This window comes from Pipistrellus hanaki (assembly GCF_964339955.1).
Source record: "Pipistrellus hanaki genome assembly, chromosome: 1".
NCBI classification, from domain to species: Eukaryota; Metazoa; Chordata; class Mammalia; order Chiroptera; family Vespertilionidae; genus Pipistrellus; species Pipistrellus hanaki.
In genome coordinates this window covers 48,503,837-48,524,192 of record NC_140503.1, presented here as the reverse complement: position 1 = coordinate 48,524,192, position 20,356 = coordinate 48,503,837, and the positions used below count along the sequence as shown (strand labels likewise).

The window sequence follows — 20,356 nt, the reverse complement described above, 5'->3', positions numbered from 1 at the left end:
AATAAAAACATAATTTATCTTTTTCTTATAAGATAACAAGGTGAATGAGGAGGAATCCTGCTGATTCTGGCAGTAACTAAGCAGATAAGTAAAACATGCTCTAAGAGTACTGATATACAAAATATTTGGCCACAGAAAATGACTAAGTAATACATTTTCAAAAGCTTATTTTAATTTCTGTTCCAATGTGATAAGCAACTAACTTATTAAATAAGAACATAATATTAGTATGTTATGTTCTTATTTATCCTTTATGGATCAATTTGTGGTGCCTTATTTAGATTGTTTATTTAGATAACAGTTAATAATCTATTTTATCATTTATCTTATACTAATTTAAGTTCAATGAAATAAACATGTATTTAACATTTGATGAAATTCTTAAAAGTTGAATTAGACATCTCCCAACGTATTTAAAAAAAAAAAAGGCCTATTTAAACTACAATTCTAACTTATCATGAAGTTTCATAAAATTATCTTAATAACCTCCATAACCAAATTGCTGTCTTTCACACATGAACATGAGCGCAGATACAAGAGCATGGCATCAGGCCTCACTCCCAAATAAAAAAGACTACTTAACTTAGCCTTTCAAAAGAAAAACCTTGTGGTTACATCATTACAGCCTGTTTTCAGATGACTTCCCCTAAATGTCTATCATATCTGGTCTCCCCATCCCACATGCTTCACCACTACCAAAAAAAAAAAAAAAAAAAAAGTATATGGGGTTGGAGAATAACCCGTTTACAAAATATACAATCTTCCCCAAAACTCCTCCTAATAGTATATCAATCATGTAACCACTTTTAAAAATATGTTTTAAAATGTTCAAAGATTTTATTTGAAGAAACAATTTTATTATTGGCAAGGTTTGGCAGTCATTGACCAAACAGGTTCCTCACTATCTTAAACAAATCCAGATTAAGTTTCCCAGTCTCCCATCCAAGCTGGGTGTACGTAGCCTAGTTTTTAGTTTAAGAAATGTGAGTAGCCCTAACCGGTTTGGTTCAGTGGATAGAACATCAGACTGCAGACTGACAGGTCCCAGGTTCGATTCCAATCAAGGGCATGTACCTTGCTTGCAGGCACATCCCCAGTAGGGAGTGTGCAGGAGGCAGCTGATCGATATTTCTCTCTCATCAATGTTTCTAACTCTCTATCTCCCTCCCTTCCTCTCTGTAAAAAAATCAATAAAATATATATATATATATATATATATATATATATATATATATATATTATTTATTTTTTTTTTTTTTTAATAAAGAAATATGAACAGTAGAGAAGTGCACCAGCCAGGGTCCTATATGCTCTTTTTCCCTCTGAATGGCGGTAGGAGACAACTGGGAACAACATTACAGTACAATATAGCATAAAATAAAGTACCCTGAGAAGAAAAGCTGCCTGTTAAGGAATACTCACATTAAACTGTTACATAGTGAGAAATGAGCTTTAGTGCACTTTAGTCACTGAATTGGGGGCTGTTTGGTACTGTAGTTAGTATTACCTTAATACATAGTGAAAACTTTTGTCAAGAACAAAATTTACTTTATATCTGCTCTCCACTAGTGATCTGGCAAATTTATCACAGACAATAACAAAATAATCTTGCTCTAGCATGTCAGAAGTTGTTTTTTTGTTGTTGTTGTTTTTTAGCAGTGCTGGTATTTGTTATGGTTTTTCTAAATGTTTTCATTTATACTAGTTTTCATTCATCCTAAAAAATAAAACTTTTGCTAAAAAATCAATCATACACTTAAGTTGAAGACTGATTGATTAGCAGGCAACTAATCACTGTTTCTCTCACAACTATGTTTCTCTCTCTGTTTCTCTCAAAATCAATAAACATATCCTTGGGAGATGAATAAATAAATAAATAGTCTAAATAATTCGCATGCCCCACAAATCCTTATTTCCCTCTATTTTCTTATTTTTAGCTCCTAACTCATTGTCACTCTTTCTGACATTACCCATAATTCTTAGAGATTACAAGTCATGTTGATGATCCTTCCAATATACTCAGACCACTTTTTCTATGACATTCTTCTCCTACTTCAACTTTTCACTTATATGGTCATACTTTTGAACCTGTCATTATTGATAATTGAAACCCCTTCATCATCTCAACTGCTAAATCATACTTTCTTTCTACAACTTATCTTTTCAGAACATTCCCTCTAGACTCCAACAATCCTTCAACACCACTAAGACCCTTCAATCTACCAATATTAGCACCTTGTTCAATTGTCCATCACTGAATATTCTCTTTCTTTTCCTTATTCACCTTAAATCCCATAGTAAATCATTACTATAATTACTCCACTGCATTTGCTTTAATCTCCCTTGACACCCATCTCCCAATCCTCAACCAAATCCTGTTTAAATTCAACTCTCAATACCTAGGTTGCTCCAGCTGAATAAAGCTGAAGAAAAACTGGTAATATGACTACCCTCACTCAAAAATCATAATCTATAACCTAAACCAGTTCATTCATGCTACCTGACAATGATTACTCTATTTTCAGAGTCCATTCTCAATCCTACATACCTAGTTAACCACTAGCAGTCCTCACTTTGCTACATTACTAGAGGCAATAAAATTAACCATATAAGCTGAAACTATGCAAAGTAATAATAATGAATGGGAGAAAATAAAATTGTTCCATGACTTTTAAAATTTTTTATCAAAATATTAAAATTATCTTACACTGTTTAAATATATAGGAAAATAAAAAATACTAAAACTATATCGTACACTGTAATTTAAAACAGTAGAAGCCCAGGATTAGAAGCTCAGTTGGTTAGAGTGTCAGCCACATATGCCAAGGTTGAAGGTTCAATCCCTGATCAAGGCATATATCACAGTCAACCAATCAATGCATGAATAAGTGAAATAACAGAATGGAATTTCTCATTCTCTCTCTCTCTTAAAAAAAAAAAAAAAAAATCAAAGAAAAAATTTTAATTAGAAACATCAAGAATTATTATAGAATATTCAAAAAGAAAAATTAGAGTGTTTTATTCTTTGTAAATTATATTTTACATATTGTAAATTAAAGACATATATTACTTTTGAAAGCTTGATATTTAGGATAAAAAATTTTCAAAGCAACAAAGCAGTATTTATATATGCATCAAATTCTGTCAGCACAAAACTCTTCCAATAGAAAGACCAAAAAAAAAAAAAAAAAAAAAAGGCCATGTATAAAACTTTTCCTATATACAGTACTTTAAAAACTTTTCTAAAACAGACTATTTTCTCTGGTCATCATGTTAAATGGCATTTTCCCTTTAAAATTACTGACAATAGAAGGAGAGGATCCAAGATGGCTGCTCGGGTATACACCTAGCCGCAGCAGCTCACAACAATTTCAAGGGAATACAACTAAAATGTAGAGTGGACATTGCCCAGAGCTACAGGTAGTCGACTGACTGAAAACTCTACAACAGGAAGGAGGGAGAAAACCAGAAGGAAAATCAGAGGAGCTGAAAAAAAGCCTAAGGTACGGAGACATGCTGTGCGCTCGCACGCATGCGCGTGCGGAGAGGTCGCAGCCAGAGAGGAGGAGAGGGCTGGGTGCTGCCTGGCGTTCCCTAGCAGGAAGGAAATAGAACCCCCAGCCTGGGCTGAACCCCCGAACCGGCAGCGCTGAGCCCCAAGTTATGGGCCAGACCCTGGGGACCCAGGCTCCGGCAGGGGGAGACAATCCCGGGGGACGGCGAAATGCGGGGCCCCCGGAGTCGCGCGCACATGGCGCGCAGAGAACTGAATGTTGACTCTGATGCTGGATTACCCTAGCCGGAAGAAACAAAGCCTCCGGCGGCAGCTCTGAGCCTCAGTCCAGACCGCCCCGAACTCCAGGTCTGGGCCAGTCCCTGGGGACCCAGGCTGGGGCAGGGGGAGACGGAGCTGTGAGGTGGAGTCCTGGGAGCGCGGCGAAAGGCCGAGCCCCCGGAGTCGCGCACACTGCGCAGAGGACAGTCTGTTGACTCTGATCCTGGACTCCCCTAGTGGGAGGGAGAAAGAAAGCTCCAGACTGGAGGAACGCGACGAGGAGCAGGAGCCCCTGCCGGACACCGGCCAGCCGGGCGCCAGCAAGGAGCCGGGCGACGGGGCCCCCAGGGGGGGGGGGTGCCCCTGAGCCTTCGACTGCTGAGCGCGGGCACCGGAGCCAAGGACGGGGGCTGCTTCCTGGGCGGCGCTGACCCCGGCAACAGGCTGGAGCAGCGCGGGAACCCGCGGAGAACAAAGGGGTGCCACAGGCCAACCTGCTGAGCTCCCAGGACAAGGAGGAAGAAACCAAAGAAGTTCTCAATGTGAAGAAATCAAGTGAGAGCAAATGATAGTAAAATTACTTAAGAAAGAATACAAAGAAGATCTTGAAAAATCAAAGACTACGTCAGAACTCAACGCACCAGCCAACATTGCAACATAAATGCGTTTTTGTTTTTTTTTAAAAAAGAAAAAAAAAAAGAGAAAAAAGGGACAGAATGTTGGAACAGAGGCGACCAGGCCTAGAGTGGCAGCTGGGCCCGGAGCAGCAGTGGCCAGGCCCCAGAGCAGCAGCAGCCAGAACAAGAGCATCAATGGCCAGCACTGGAGCAGCCAGACCTGGGGCAGTGGCAGCCAGGCCTGAGGCAGAGGCGGCCAAGCCCAGGGTGGCCAGTCCAGGAACACCCAGACACGGAGTGGCTGGGCCCGGAGAAGCCGGGCCCAGAGCAGCCAGGTTGGGAGCAGCCAGGCCCAGAACAGCAGTAGCCAAGCACGGAGCATCCAGGCTGGGAGTGGCCAGGCTTGGAGCAGCCGGGTCGGGTGTGGCCAGGCCCAGAGCAGCGGCTACCAGGCTGGGAGCGGCCAGGCCCGGAGCAGCTGGGTCTGGTGTGGCCAGGCCTGGAGCAGCGGCTGCCAGGCTAGGAGCGGCCAGGCCCGGAGCAGCAGCTGCCAGGCTGGGAGCAGCCAGGCCCGGAGCAGCCGGGTCTGGTGTGGCCAGGCCCGGAGCAGCGGCTGCCAGGCTGGGAGCAGCCAGGCCCGGAGCAGCCGGGTCTGGTGTGGCCAGGCCCGGAGCAACAGCTGCCAGGCTTGGAGCAGCCAGGCCCGGAGCAGCCGGGTCTGGTGCGGCCAGGCCAGGAGCAGCGGCTGCCAGGCTGGGAGCGGCCAGGCCCGGAGCAGCAGCTGCCAGGCTGGGAGCGGCCAGGCCCGGAGCAGCCGGGTCTTGTGCGGCCAGGCCCGGAGCAGCGGCTGCCAGGCTGGGAGCGGCCAGGCCCGGAGCAGCCGGGTCTGGTGCGGCCAGGCCAGGAGCAGCGGCTGCCAGGCTGGGAGCGGCCAGGCCAGGAGCAGCGGCTGCCAGGCTGGGAGCGGCCAGGCCCGGAGCAGCTGGGTCTGGTGCGGCCAGGCCCGGAGCAGCGGCTGCCAGGCTGGGAGTGGCCAGGCCTGGAGAAGCGGCTGCCAGGCTGGGAGCGGCCAGGCCCGGAGCAGCCGGGTCTGGTGCGGCCAGGCCAGGAGCAGCGGCTGCCAGGCTGGGAGCGGCCAGGCCCGGAGCAGCCGGGTCTGGTGCGGCCAGGCCAGGAGCAGTGGCTGCCAGGCAGGGAGCGGCCAGGCCCGGAGCAGCAGTTGCCGGGCTGGGAGCGGCCAGGCCCGGAGCAGCCGGGTTGGGTGCGGCCAGGCCCGGAGCAGCGGCTGCCAGGCTGGGAGCGGCCAGGCCCGGAGCAGCCGGGTCTGGTGCGGCCAGGCCAGGAGCAGTGGCTGCCAGGCAGGGAGCGGCCAGGCCCGGAGCAGCAGTTGCCGGGCTGGGAGCGGCCAGGCCCGGAGCAGCCGGGTTGGGTGCGGCCAGTCCCGGAGCAGCGGCTGCCAGGCTAGGAGCGGCCAGGCACGGAGCAGCAGCTGCCAGGCTGGGAGTGGCCAGGCCCGGAGCAGCCGGGTCTGGTGCGGCCAGGCCCGGAGCAGCGGCTGACAGGCTGGGAGCAGCCAGGCCCGGAGCGGCCGGGACCGGAGCAACCGGGCCCAGAGCAGCCGGGTCGGGTGCGGCCAGGCCTGTAGCAGCAACAGCCAAGTCCAGAGCAACTAGGTCGGGAGCGGCAGTGACCAGACCCGGAGCAGCTGGTTGTGGAACGATCCAGAGCAACAGAGGCCAGGCCCGGAGCAGCCAGGCCCGAAACAGCTCGCTCCTCGCCTGTACCTGCCCACGGCTGCCTCTCAGACATGGCTGGAAACTTTTGCGGGAACTTGAGGGTCTGCTGAATCAAGTGATGAAGGCTTAGATCTGGATGTGTTGAGTTAGTATAGCGCTGGGGTGTTGATCTGTGAGTGCCTTGGGTGGGGCCTGGATGAGGCTGGTTGACCTATTTGAAAATGTCTTTTGTGTGAAGTGTATCATTGGGCATGTGGAGGTATTATTGATATGAGAAAATGCTAAGTAACAGATTTACTATCTGAAAAGGGATTTACTATTGGGGAAAGGGAGGGAGGAAGAGACTGAACATAAACTGTGCACCTATGGATGAGGACAATGGGGGATGGAGAGGGGGCAGAGGGTGGGGTGGGAACCTGGTGGAGGGGGGAAGAAATGAGGAACCTTTGTAATAATATGAACAATAAAGATTGATTTAAAAAAAAAAAAAAAAAAAAAAAAAAAAATAAAAAAAAAAAATAAAATTACTGACAATATAATCCCATTTCTAGAAAAGCCTTTGTTCAACTAATGAATAAACCCACATTGAGCTGCTAAATCACAGGATGCACTGTAGCTCCCCTGCAAAGGCCAAACAGCATGTTCTTTCACAAAGAGTGAGTCATTGGTGTAGAATACTAGGCCTATTCAAAACAAAGATCAGATTTAAATCTACTGTCTTCCAGTTCCTTTGCATGCTAGCCTCTTGCTTTTGTCTTGTTGTAGGAGGTGCAAATATAAATAATACATATATTGTTATATGGCCTCAAGCAGGAAATAGCTCTAGTTAACTCTCAACTCCAAGAAGGGGGAACATTTACAGTTCAGATTTTCTCCCCAACAGAACGATGCATAAAACACCCACATCTCTCTCCATACTAACTAGAGTAGACTTTGCATCTTCACTACTTCCAGAAAGGCAACCCTCCCTCTATTTGACTGGCAGGTTAAGAATTTGACTGCAAAGCACGAGGCCTTGCTTATGAGATGACTCTCTAACAGTCAAAACTTAGTGTAATCATTCAAATAACATCCAATGAATCACCAAGGCCAATCAAATAACCCAAGTTTTATTATACTAATCTATATATAAAAGCCCAACAACTGGAAAGGCAGAACAACTGATCGAGATGATACGCACTGTGGCAGCCAGCCAACCAGTCACACATCAGGGACCGATCAGCCCCCTACAACCTCCCAAGACCCTTCCCCCGGGGCCCGCCTTACCCCTGCTCAAACCCCCCCCCCCCCACCTCGATCGGGGCTGGCTGGCCTGATCCCACCTATATGTGATTCATGCATGCACCAGACCTCTAGTTCATCAATAAAAAGAAATAAACTATATAACATAAATAAATCTATAAATAAAACTATTTAACATAAATCTCAAAACAATTATGCTTAGAAGCCTGATTTTAAAGAGTATATAGTGTATCCTGGCCAGTGTGGCTCAGTTGGTTGAGCACCATCCCAGGCACTAAGAGGTAGCCAGTTTGTTTCCTGGTCAGGGCACATGCCTGGGTTTCACGACCAAGAGATCAGCTGTTCCGCCCACTCACCAGTTCCCAGTCCCACCCCACCACCACCCACCTGCTTCCCCATGGTTCCCCATTCACCTGTGGGCAGGAATGGGGGTGGGGGAAGTGGGGCAGGGGAGGGACCGAGAAATGGTCAATGCACCTCATGGCGACTAGTCGAGAGGTCGTTCCAGTCATTGCGCTTATGGTCCCTGGCCTTTTATTATATAGGATCACTGACTATACTCCCAATGCTATATTTTACATCCCCCTGACTATTCTGTAACTCCCAATTCCTTCTTAATCCCTTATCCTTTTTCACCACCACTCCAACACCCCTCCTATCTAGCAACCATCAAAATGTTCTCGGTATATATGAGTCTGTTTCTGTTCTGCTTGTTCATTTATTTTGTTTTTCAGAATCAATTGTTGACTTTATGGTCTAGAAAAGGGGGAGGCAAACTAGTATGCTGGACAAGTGAATCCTTATGTTTGGTGTGCAAATTAAGGATAGCTTTTATATTTTTAAATGGTTAAAAAATAAATCATTTGTGTCATGAAATTGTATGAAATTCAAATTTAAAAAGTATTAAGGTTTTACTGGAACACTGCCACACTTATTCATATACATATTGTCTATGGCTGTTTTCACATTACAATGACAAAAATGAGTTGCAACTGAGCTCATAAGGTCCAGAAAACCAAAAATTCTTACTATTTGGCACTTTACAGCAAAAGTTTGCCAGACCTTGGTCTAGAATTTAGACTATAGCAACTATTTAGAAACTAAAAGGTTAACACATAGACACTTTTATATATATATACTAAGTTCATAGAGGTAGAAGGAAAGATCATTAATGAAAGATTCATTAATCAGCTGCCTCCTGCACACTCCCTACTGGGGATCAAGTCCCCAACCAGGTCATGTGCCCAGACCAGGAGTCAAACCTGTGACCTCCTGGTTTATAGGTCAATGCTCAACAACTGAGCAACACCACCAGGCCAAATAGTTTTCTTAAACCTTGGGTATCTTGACTGATTTTCAGATAGTTTCACAAAGGTAATCATCCTAATTTGTAAGCATTAAAAACTCTGTTTAAAAGCAATTCCTTCCCATACTCTCATCCTCATATAGTTAATTTCCATTTACCAGAAAGTTACAAATAAAATCACTCTAAACATTACTATTTTTAAGCTCTAAAACCATAATTGGCGTGTAATAATAAAAAGAATGTGAAACAACGTCCTTTCTTAGAATATATATTTACTTAGACTAATAAAAATTAAAGAGCTAAAGTCAATGGTAAAGTTAAATGCCAAAAGGAAATAGACAGAAAGTTGCATCCAATGTCACTCCTCCAAGCTAACTCATTATCTTTTGGGGGGAGGGGGGGAAGAAAGGTTGATCTAAAGAAGACTAGTTGAAATAAAGTAAAATGCAAAGTGATCAAATACAATTATATGATGAGGATACATACAACTAGGTAAGAGGAGAGAAACAAGAGAGAGAAGATGTAATAAAATAAATCATAAAGGACAGAACAAACATAGTGGAGGGCACTTGTGGGAAGTATAAAGCAAAGGGAAAAGTTTGATTATAATATGATGGGAGGATAAAGTTGAGTTTAAAATCTTTTATATTTTACTCTTTTCCTCTCCTTCCTTTCCCAAACGATCTGTTTAATTTTGAGAAAGCATTGTAGGGAATATGTTTCAAGATTTCATTATGTGTCTGTGAAGAACCTGCTCCAAACATAAATAATATTTGGAATGTTAAAGAAGAAGAAGAAAGGAAAAAAACAGAAATTGCAGTTGGAGAACTTACATACTCTGGACAGAAAAGGTAACTCTACAAAAAGATTAAATTACTAGAGCATCAGCCAGTGGACCAAAGGGACTTGGATTCAATTCCGGTCAAGGGCACGTACACTCGGTTATAGGCTCCTTCCCAGCCCAGGCTCTGGTCGGAGCTCATGCAGGAGGCAACCAATCGATGTGTTTCTCTCAATCAATATTTCTCTCTGTCTTTCCCTCTCTTCTTCCACTCTCTCTAAAATCAATGAAAAAATATCCTCAGGTGAGGATTAAAATTTAAAAAGTATATATTAAATTACTAAGAAAATTACAAAGTAACATATAAATCAAATAGGTAATAATTCTGTTGGCAGAAATAAAGAAAACAAAGAAATTCATAATCCAATTTGTGAAGGACTATAGCTTAGAGACTGAGGAGAGTGTGAAATAAAAGAGAGGAAGTTGGAAAGTGAATCAAATAAAGATGAGTAAAAATGTGGGCAAATAAGCCGTGGCTGGTATGGCTCAGTTGGTGGGAGCATTGTCCCATGCACTGAAGGGTCATGGGTTTGCTTCCTGTACATGTACGGGAGGCACCCAATTGATGTTTCTCTCTCAGATCAATGTTTCTCCCTTACTCTCCCTTCCTCATTCTCTGAAATCAATTAAAAAACATATCCTTGACCCTAGCCAGTTTAGCTCAGTGTATAAAGCATTGGCCTGCAGACCGAAGGACTGCGGATTCATTCCAGTCAAGGACGTATGCCTGGGCTGCAGGCTCAATTCCCAGCAGGGGGCATGCAGGAGGCATCCAATCAATGATTCTCTCTCATTGTTGATCTATCTTTCTCTTCCTCTCTCTTCCTCTCTGAAATCATTTTTTTTTAAATCATATCCTTGGGTAAGGATTTTAAAAAATATGGGTAAGTAGCATTAATAAATTTGAGAATTAGCAAGTGGCAAAATCATATATGTATCCCATCTAGAATAATTATGCTATTTTCTGTAGAAATAGAGGATCAGAAAAAAAAGCAAGAATAGCTGATGGAACAAAAAGTCAAAATGGTTAAGGCTTTCCAGTACATTACTAGGGAAAAGAATATTATTATTGACAATAAATTCCTGGCTATAAAAAGGAAAATGAAACTAAAAGGAAGCTGCCAAATTTTAAAAACAGGCAAAAATTGAGAGACTAGTCTAATTACAGTCAAAAATAAAATATGATTACTCAAGAGGCATATAATCAGAGGAATGAATTTCTGTGGTATTTCATTAAAGTGTCCTCATGATTAGATGGCTATGGTTTCATAACAGTGGTAGAAATTAAAAGATGAAGTTTAAATACATTTTCTACTCTTAAAACACAGAAAAATAACTTTCCCAACAAATCACCATCATATAAAAGACCATAGCAGAGGACAAAATTCATAATGATAGATCTTGAATCTTACCAAACTTAAGTCATTATTTCAAGATTCCAAAAAGAAAAACTCGCCAAAACCGGTTTGGCTCAGTGGTAGAGCATCAGTCTGCGGACTGAAAGGTCCCAGGTTCGATTCCGGTCAAGGGCATGTACATTGGTTGCGGGCACATCCCCAGTAGGGGGTGTGCAAGAGGCAACTGGTCAATGTTTCTCTCTCATCGACATTTCTAGCTGTCTATCCCTCTCCCTTCCTCTCTGTAAAAAATCAATAAAATATTTTTTTTTTAAAAGAAAAACTCAAAATTTTAAAAATACATAAAATATTTCTTAATCACTACAAATATCCACACTGAAATTTACATAAGAAGATAATGATGCTTGAATAGGATATAGCCACAAAAGCATTATAACATTAAATGACTCGCTGATATTAGAATATAGGATTTCCAATTCAATCATAATTGGTTAACTTACAGTTCAAATAGAAGTGATTGCATCGTATCAACAAAGTAGGACTGGCATGGATTGGTAAGGAAATTGCATCACGGTACTATAGATCTGTTATTCATTAAATTGAAACTTTGGTTGTGAACTATTTTCTAATCTGATTAATAAGCTAAGAAAAAACAACAAGCTTCACTTGTCGCCACATAGCTTTATTTATGTCTTTTTGCAAAAGGCTACTTGATAAAAGTTAAGTACTTACTAACATCATCTTCATGATAAATGACAGAGTGAAAAGGTAGAGTTCGGTCTTTAATATATCTCTCTGCTGGCTCAACATAAAATGTGCCACCATGAGTCTGGATGAATCCTTCAAATCTTCCATCAATAACAGACCCATGGCTAAAACTTCCTTCTTCACCTATTAATGAAAGCAACAAACTCTTGAAAATTTAATTTGCCTAGAATGTTAAATTCATTTTTCTTTAAAAAGCTATTCTTATATATATATTTTTTAAACCTAATATAAATTCACTGGGAAAATTAATTTTAACATAAAATATATCAAGCTGAGTTTGAGATGTAAATAGCAACTAGTATTTATTAAAATGTACACGATTATTAGTAACAACAATGAAATAAATCACATTCCTAGCACCTAGCACGGTACCTGGCATGTATGCAGTAGTAGTTAATCAATGAGTAATTGCTAAATTAACTTCAATAGATCCACGGACAAAATAAACACTTTCAAAATAAAGTTAATAAAGTTTCTTATGAAATTTGGCTCTAATTACTATAAGAAAAAAGCTCTTTTCCAATCTGATATATTCTGCATGAGCCATGTGGCTTCCTTACCACCTTTAGCTTTTATAAATATATTTCTTAAATAAGATAGTGTCAAATACTTCAAAAGCAAACTGAACAGAAATATACCAATAATTTCTTTTATGATACTGGACAAAGATTTCTAATTTTGTCCATCGATTATACTTCCCTAGTGAAAGAACAAAACAGAAAAAAAAAAGGTACTTTTGGTTCATAATATAGTCACAAAGAAAAGAAGAGCACTAACCATCAAATATTTGAAGAAATGGAAGATAGAAGGAGAAGGCTTTAAAAAGTTGAATTTACTTAAAATTTTCTCATTAAAACAAAAATCAGGCTTTCTACAATTTCTAAGTTATGAATTAAAATTAACTAGTTAACCTCTAAAATAATCATGAACTGTAGGTAAGAGCCCAAAACATTGGTATTTTAAATGTCATCGTTTTTATCTACAGGCTGTCATACTTTTCTTGACCACTGCCTAGTAAAAAAAAAAAAAAAAAAAAAAAAAAAAGCAGAGACTATAAGTTACTTGTCCAGAAAGATAAATAATAAAAATAAAAAACTGTAGTCTAACATTAAAAACTTAGCCCTGGCCTATCTGGCTCAGTTGTTTTGAGCATCATGCTTTGTGCCAAAAGGTTGCCGGTTCAATACCAAGTTGGGGCACATGCCCAAATAGTGGGCTCAATCCCTGGTAGGGGGTGTGCAGGAGGCAGCCTATCAATGATTACCATCATTGATGTTTCCAACTCTCCCTCTCCTTTTCTTTCTGAAAAAAATATTTTAAAAAAATAGTAAGAATACAAAAGTATTTTTGTTAAATAGTTTAGGTTTACTCTAAAAGTGAGAAACTTTAAGCATAGAAATGCCTCATGAATCTGGCATAATGAAAAAATAAACACTTTTTTAAAGCACTTAATTTTTCATGTTGTAATTTTGATTGGAAATCTAATATATAAAAATAAAATTTAACTTTCAGTTAACTTTGTCTTAAAATCTGAGGATCACCTTGAGATTAATGCACAGAATTATAACACAATGATATTTCGCCCTTCTCTAATACCTCCAGAAGATTAACTTACTTTTTAAGCTTTTTTATGAACTTCTGTAATTATTGTGCTCTTCCTCAAACTACTAAGCTGTCAAATATTACTTTTTATTGGGTTAAATTTGTGTGTTAAAAAATAAAATTAAAACAATGTGTGTGTTCCCCACCCCTCCAATACCTTTATAATCTGGTGTATGTATTGTAGTAAGAGATTTGCTAGAATTGTAAACAAAAGCAAATACATAGTAAAGAGGAAGGCTTTAAGAGGGATTTCCTATCAATTACTGACACATTATTTTGGGCTGTTAGATGATCTTTACAGTTTCCTTTTAGATATTTCCTCTTGTTATAAAACATAGCAAAGTTACTGCTTAATTTCTTGTTCTGATGATCAAGAAATTACAGACGTCATTAAAAAAATTTTTAAATCTAAGTTTGGAGGTATTGAGAGAGTCAGAAATTCAAAACTTTCAGAAGCCAGACACTGCATAATTCAACATTAAACAAACATGCAAAGATAGATCCAAGATTACTTCATCTTCAAAGACAATTATACCCTTTATGATATATATTGAAACCTCCTTGGGATTTATCCCATCTTTTCTGAAATATCTGCCTCTGATTCAATGTATTTCCTATGTAGAAAAAAATTAAATAAAGGGTTCTTAAAGATTCAACTTACCATAAATATGTCCAGTGTAAATATGAGAGGTATCATAATCCAGTACTTGATTTGATGTTTCTACTTTAAATTCATCACTAAAAAGTGAAGTGTCCCTCTTCATTCGTAGGTTGAAATGTCTGCAAAAGAGATGGGAAAAGGAAAATTAAATTTAAAGGATCCAAATGTTAAACAATTATTTTTTTAAATAGAAAAGTTTGCAAAATGTGGACTGTTTCACTTCAACTTTTCTACTTGAGAAATATTTTGACCAAACTTTTCTTATAAAAATTCTGCTCTAAATTCAATCTAGTAGCTGTGATACAACTCTAGCTATAGAAAATTAAATAGTAACTGTCTAAGAATATATCCTATATAATAAAAGCATAATATGCTAATTAGACCAGATAGCAAACGACCTTGCAGATGTCCTCCCGGACAAAGCCAGGGCTGCAAAGGAAACCTGAGTCCCAGGTCCCTGCCAGCTGCCAAAGGGAAGCCAGCCCAGGTCTCAGGTGCCTGCCAGAGGGAAGCCCAGGTCCCCAGGTCCCAGGTGCCAGAGGAAAGCTGGTGCCGGCAGCTGGGGGAAATTTCATGCATCGGGCCTCTAGTTTAAAAGTAAATGCCAATAGGCTGATTCCTACATGGTAAAACAAGATCATTGTAAGAACATCTACTTAGCTTGGAGATGATAAACACACTATTACCACTACCTATCTTCCCTCTCTAGTATTTCTGAAGTTTTGACATTTTCCCTTTCTTTTCACAACTCAAATTAAGATAATATATGAAAAAATGGCATCTATATTACATACTTAACATCTGAGAGATACATGCTCTTTCATTTGAAAAAACACATACACACAACATTTCAAACTTTTATTTTTCCCTGGGGGGTCCTAATTCTTATAATTATATTTGGATCTTCCTCAATTTGGGAAGCATAAAAGACCATGATATTAATTGAAATCATACTCATTCTAGCTCTATAAAAGAGAATGAAAGATCAAAATGTTGAAGTGAAATTAAATAAAGAAACTAGAGTTGAGAAGCAAACTTGAAATCAAATCTTAAGACTAATATTACTAGTCCAAGACTCCTGTGTGAGAAATAAAGATAATATATTCTATCTTATGGAATTGTTTTAAGGATTAGAGATTATAATATATGTAAAATCATTAACACACTTTATGGCATATAGATGTACAATAAATGATACCAAATGAGCTATCATTATTAAACTTTTACTAAGTATATCAAGTATCTGTTATAATTTCTATAAAAGTCTAGACATAACACAATTTCTATCAATTACCCTAAGTTTTCAATTAGCCAACCTCCAAATGTTAACAGGATGTGAAGTACTAGAACTCTCATACATTGCTGTTGAAAGTACCAAGAGGTACAATTACTTTGGAAAGCTGGAAAATTTTTAATGAAGTTAAATACACAAAAATCCTATGAATAAAAATCCCACTCTAAAAGAAATGAAAACGTATGTCCCAACAATTGGACACAAATGGCCAAAGCAGCTTTATTTAAAACAATTCCAAACTGGAAATAACCTAAATGTCTATCAACAAGTAAAGGGATAAGAGGAGCAAAGTATGAAGAAACTTATTGCTACAATGGAAATTTCTGTATGTTGATTTAAATGGTGGTTACACAGAGGGAGCTGGGCTGTAAGGCAGAACCCTGGGGGAGCAGCGAAAGGAGGTCCCGGAGGCATGAACGTTGCGCGCAGAGAAGGGACAGTTGGCTGTGCCGAGGGATTGCCCTGGCAGGAAGGAGACAGGGGCTCCAGACTGCTCTGAATGCCACCTCCAACTCCACTTCCAACTGAACTGAACCCCAGTTCCCGGCTCATTGGGGGAGAGCCTAGACTGTTTGGTAGCAGGCGAAAATTGAGGGCACCTTTCTCTCAGAGGCGCTTGCAAGGAGTACTGAAGGACCCCGAGACTCAGGAGCCGCATAGGGCGGGACTGACGGAAGCCAAAGCTGTAGGCTCCACCCTGAAACCCCGCCCCATCAGGGAAGCTGCAAAAATGGACAACGAAATACATCACAAACGAAAGAAATGGAGGACAAAAAGCGACTGGATATAGAGTTCAAATCTACGCTTATAAGGTTTTTTAAGAATTTCCTAGAAAAGATCGATAAGACCTATGAGGATATGAAAAGGGATCAACTAGAATTAATAAGGAATCAACAAGAAATGATAAGGGATCAACAAGAAATAAAGAATACCGGGAGGGAGGGGGGGGGGGAAATCAATAAATTTAAAAAAAAAAAAAAAAAAAAGAATACATTGTCTGAAATAAAAAATATTATACAGAGTCCTAAAAACAGAATGGAAGATTGCAAGAATCAAGTCAAAGATTTGGAACATAAAGAGCCAGAAGACACTCCTCCACAGAAGCTAGAAGGCAAGAGAATCCAAAAAATTGAAGATAATGTAAGAAACCTCTGGGACAACTTCAAGCGAACCAACATCAGAATTATGGGGGTCCCAGAAGATGAGAGAGAGCAAGATATCGAAAACATACTGAAAGAAATAGTGACAGAAAACTTCCCCCACCTGGGGAAAGAATTAGACTTACAAGTCCAGGAAGCGAACAGAACTCCAAACAAAAGGAATCCAAAGAGGACCGCACCAAGACAAATCATAATTAAAATCCCAAGAGCAAAAGACAAAGAGAAAAAGCAGCAAGAGCAAAAAAGGTAGTTACCTATAAAGGAGCACCCATACGTTTGTCAGCTGACTTCTCAACAGAAACCATGCAGGCCAGATGGGAATGGCAAGAAATATTCAAGGTGATGAATAGTAAGAACCTACAGCCAAAGATAATCTATCCAGCAAAGCTATCACTCAGAATCAAAGGTCAGATAAAGAGCTTCACCAATAAAAAAAGCTAAAGGAGTTCATCACCACCAAACCACAATTATATGAATTGCTGAAAGGGGTTCTTTCAGAAGAGAAAGTAAATAAAGATAAAAATTATGAACAACAAATACGTAACTATCAACAAGTGAATCTAAAAAACAAGGAAATTAAAAAAAAAAATTCTGATGAACAATATTAACTGTTGAATATAATAGAATCAGAGGTATGGAAGGGGAGTGAACTGACGATTCTTGGGGAAAAGGGGAGAGGGGGATGTGGGAAGAGGCTGAACATAAACTGTGTACCTATGGATGAGGACAATGGGGGGTGGGGAAAGGGCAGAGGGTGGGGTGGGAACCTGGTGGAGGAGAGCAATGGGGGGGAGGGGGGGACATCTGTAATAATATGAACAATAAAAAATTTATTTAAATAAATAAATAAATAAATAAATAAATGGTGGTTACAAAAATATATAGTACCGTATTTTTCGGACCATAAGACGCACCGGACCATAAGACGCACCAGTTTTTAGAGAAGGGAAATGAAGAAAAAAAGATTCTGAAACAAATAGTGTCCTAAAATATTTTATGTGCATTAAAACCCAACATCACAGTCATAAACACATGTAATCAACCCTGTAAAGTAAACAGCAGCATTTAGAACCATTTTAGAGCCGGGCAAGCACAAAGAGACCACACACAGCCGGGCAAGTAAAAAAACTTTTTTTACATTATATGTGTAGGCTATATTTGGACCATAAGACGCAGGGACTTTTTCCCCCCACTTCTGGGGGGAAAAAAGTGCGTCTTATGGTCCGAAAAATACGGTAGATTTGTCAAACAACACATTTAAAATGAGTATATTTGATTTTATGTAAATTACTAGAGACCTGGTGCGTGAAATTTGTGCACTCGGGGGGAAAGGCCTCTCTCAGCCCAGCCTGTGCCATCTCACAGTCTGGGAGCTTTAAGGGGGTGTCCAATTGACGGCTTAGGCCTGCTCCAAGGAGCAGGCCTAAGCGATCAGTTGGACATCCTTAGCACTGCCACAGAGGTGGGAGGGGCTCCTGCCACTGCTACCACTGCACTAGCCAGCCATGAACCTGGCTCGGGGCTTCTGGCTGAGCAGCAGTCCCCCTGTGGGAGCACACTGACAACCAGGGGGCAGCTCCTGCATTGAGCATCTGCCCCTTGGTGGTCAGTGCACGTCATAGCGACCAGTCATTCCACCATTCCGTCAATTTGCGTATTAGCTTTTTATTATTAGGTCTAGTAATAATTAATGTCGTTTTCTAATACTTTTTTTAAAATCGAATTTATTTAAACAATACAGCAAAATTTAATCAACAATATAGTTGCCGTTGTTTTCTACTACTTGTGCCCAATGCTCAGGAAGCATTTTAATCCCTCTGTTGTAAAATTCTTGTGATTTTGATGCAAAAAATTCGGTCAATGCATTTTTGAGGCATTCTTCATTATGAAATTTTTTTCCAAGAAGAAAGTTTTGCAAAGAACAAAACGAATGGTAATCGGAAGGGGCAATATCAGGAGAATATGCAGGTTGAGGGAGAACTTCCCATTCCAACTGGCGCAGTTTTTCAGCAGTGATTCTTGCAGTATGCGGTCGTGCGTTATCGTGGTGAAGAATTACGCCCTTCCGATTAATCAGCGCGGGTTCTTTTTCTCTTAAAGCTTGGGCTAACCTTTCCAATTGGGCACTATACACTGCACTTGTAATGGTTTGGTTAGATGGTAAAAGTTCATAATGAAGAATTCCTTTAAAATTCCACCAAACACACAACATCACTTTTTTCGCATGCAAGTCAGGTTTTGGCGTGGGCTGCGGAGCCTCATTTTTGTCCAACCATTGAGGCCGCCTTTTCAAATTAACATACAGCACCCATTCTTCATCTCCGGTAACAATTTGCTCTAAAAACGGCAAACGGTTTTGACGAGAGAGGAGCGAACTGCAAATTGTGACTCTTTGATTACGGTTGTTGTTGGTCAACTCATGAGGAACCCATTTTCCAAACTTTTGGACTTTGCCAAGTGCACGCAATTGATTGGAAATTGTTTTTTATGAACAATTTAAAGTTGTCGCAAGCTCTTGTTGAGTAATTTGAGGATTTTGCACCAAAAGAGCTTGAAGAGCTTCTTGATAAAAATTGGACACACGGCCTCGACCACTCTTGTCATCTAACGAAAAATTTCCCTCGCGAAATTTCTCAAACCAACGCTGGCATTTTCTGGCGCTAACTGCATCTTGACCAAGAGCACTACAGATGTTTTTTGCAGCCTCACTTGCTTTTCTTCCTAATTGGAACTCGTAAAGCATGCAGTGCCGAATTTGCTCTTCATCCGCCATCTTCTTAGCCCTAGTTTTGCAACAAAAACCAAACCAAACACAAACTTTTTCAAGCAAAACTTGTTAATTGCACTTCACACGTTCTGTAGATACCACGTGTTTGAAGGTTATGTCAATACAAGTCAACGCCAAGCAAGATTTTAAACGAATGTTTAAAAACGACATTAATTATTACTAGACCCGATATATAAATTACAAGAGGCCCAGAGCAGGAAATTTGTGCACAGGTAGAATCCCTGGGCATGGCCTGCGATCAGAGCCCACTTCCCTGCTGCTGGCAGCCAGCCCCATCCCCTACCACCAACATCAGTCACCTTCTGTGTGTGGGGTGAACAGCGGGGTAACTGGTGGAGTGATCAGGGCCCCATTCGACCACATCCACCTTGGGCTGGCGCCACTCAGGTATGCCACCACCCACCCCTGGTTCCCTGTTCCCCATTAGGCAATCAGAGCCTGCCGGCTGGGGGAAAAACCCAAAACATCGGCCGTTCCTGCCGCTAGCTGGCCCCTCTGTGTATGGGGCAGCCAGCAGGGCAATCAGGGCCCTGCTCACTTGCACTCGCCTTGGCCTAACACTGGCCGCATCCTCTGCCAAACACTCCCAGTTTTCCATTCTCCAATGGGTAATTGAAGCCTGACAGCCGGGGGGAGGGACTGAGAGGTAGGCCGGTAGGCCCCAATAAAACGATCAGGGCCTGCAGGCTGAGGGAAGCTACTGCAGTGAGCATCTGCCCCTGATGGTCAGTGCACATCATAGTGACAGGTCATTCCACCATTTGGTCAATTTGAATATTATGCTTTTATATCTATCCTATATAATAAAAGTGTAGTATGCAAATTGTCCCCTCAACCAGAATTCCTCCAGGAGTTCAAATTAGGGCGGGAAGACAGGAGAAGAGAAGGAGGCCTCAGCTGGCAGTGGCAGCATATGAACGGAAGAAGGGAGAGAGGCCCTGGACAGCAACAGAGGCAGGCAGCCAGGGGGAGGGAAGGAGGTCCCAGCTGGCGATGGCGGCATGTGACCAGAGAAAGGTAGGAAAGTCCTGGCCAGTAGCAGTGGCAGGTGGCCAGGGGAAGGGAGGCCCTGGCCCACAGCAGCATCTGGGGGAACAGAGGGAGTACCCGACTGGCAGCCAGCAGCCACTTGGGACCTACCAGTATACAAATTTCATGCACTGTGCCTCTAATATATATAATCTAATATGCCAAGTGTCCCCTCAGGG

At 41.4% G+C, this 20,356-nt stretch overlaps 1 protein-coding gene across 1 annotated transcript in view; it reads right to left on the bottom strand.

Moving 5' to 3' along the window:
* Window positions 1–20,356, bottom strand: part of ADAM10 (ADAM metallopeptidase domain 10) — a 145,266-nt gene that overhangs the window by 66,005 nt on the left and 58,905 nt on the right. Inside the window, exons 3-4 of the mRNA XM_084873324.1 lie at window positions 13,907–14,025; window positions 11,608–11,766 (exon numbers count right to left, since the gene is read on the bottom strand). Coding sequence (XP_084729450.1) covers window positions 11,608–11,766; window positions 13,907–14,025 — 278 coding nt within the window. The remainder of the gene's footprint in view (window positions 1–11,607; window positions 11,767–13,906; window positions 14,026–20,356) is intronic.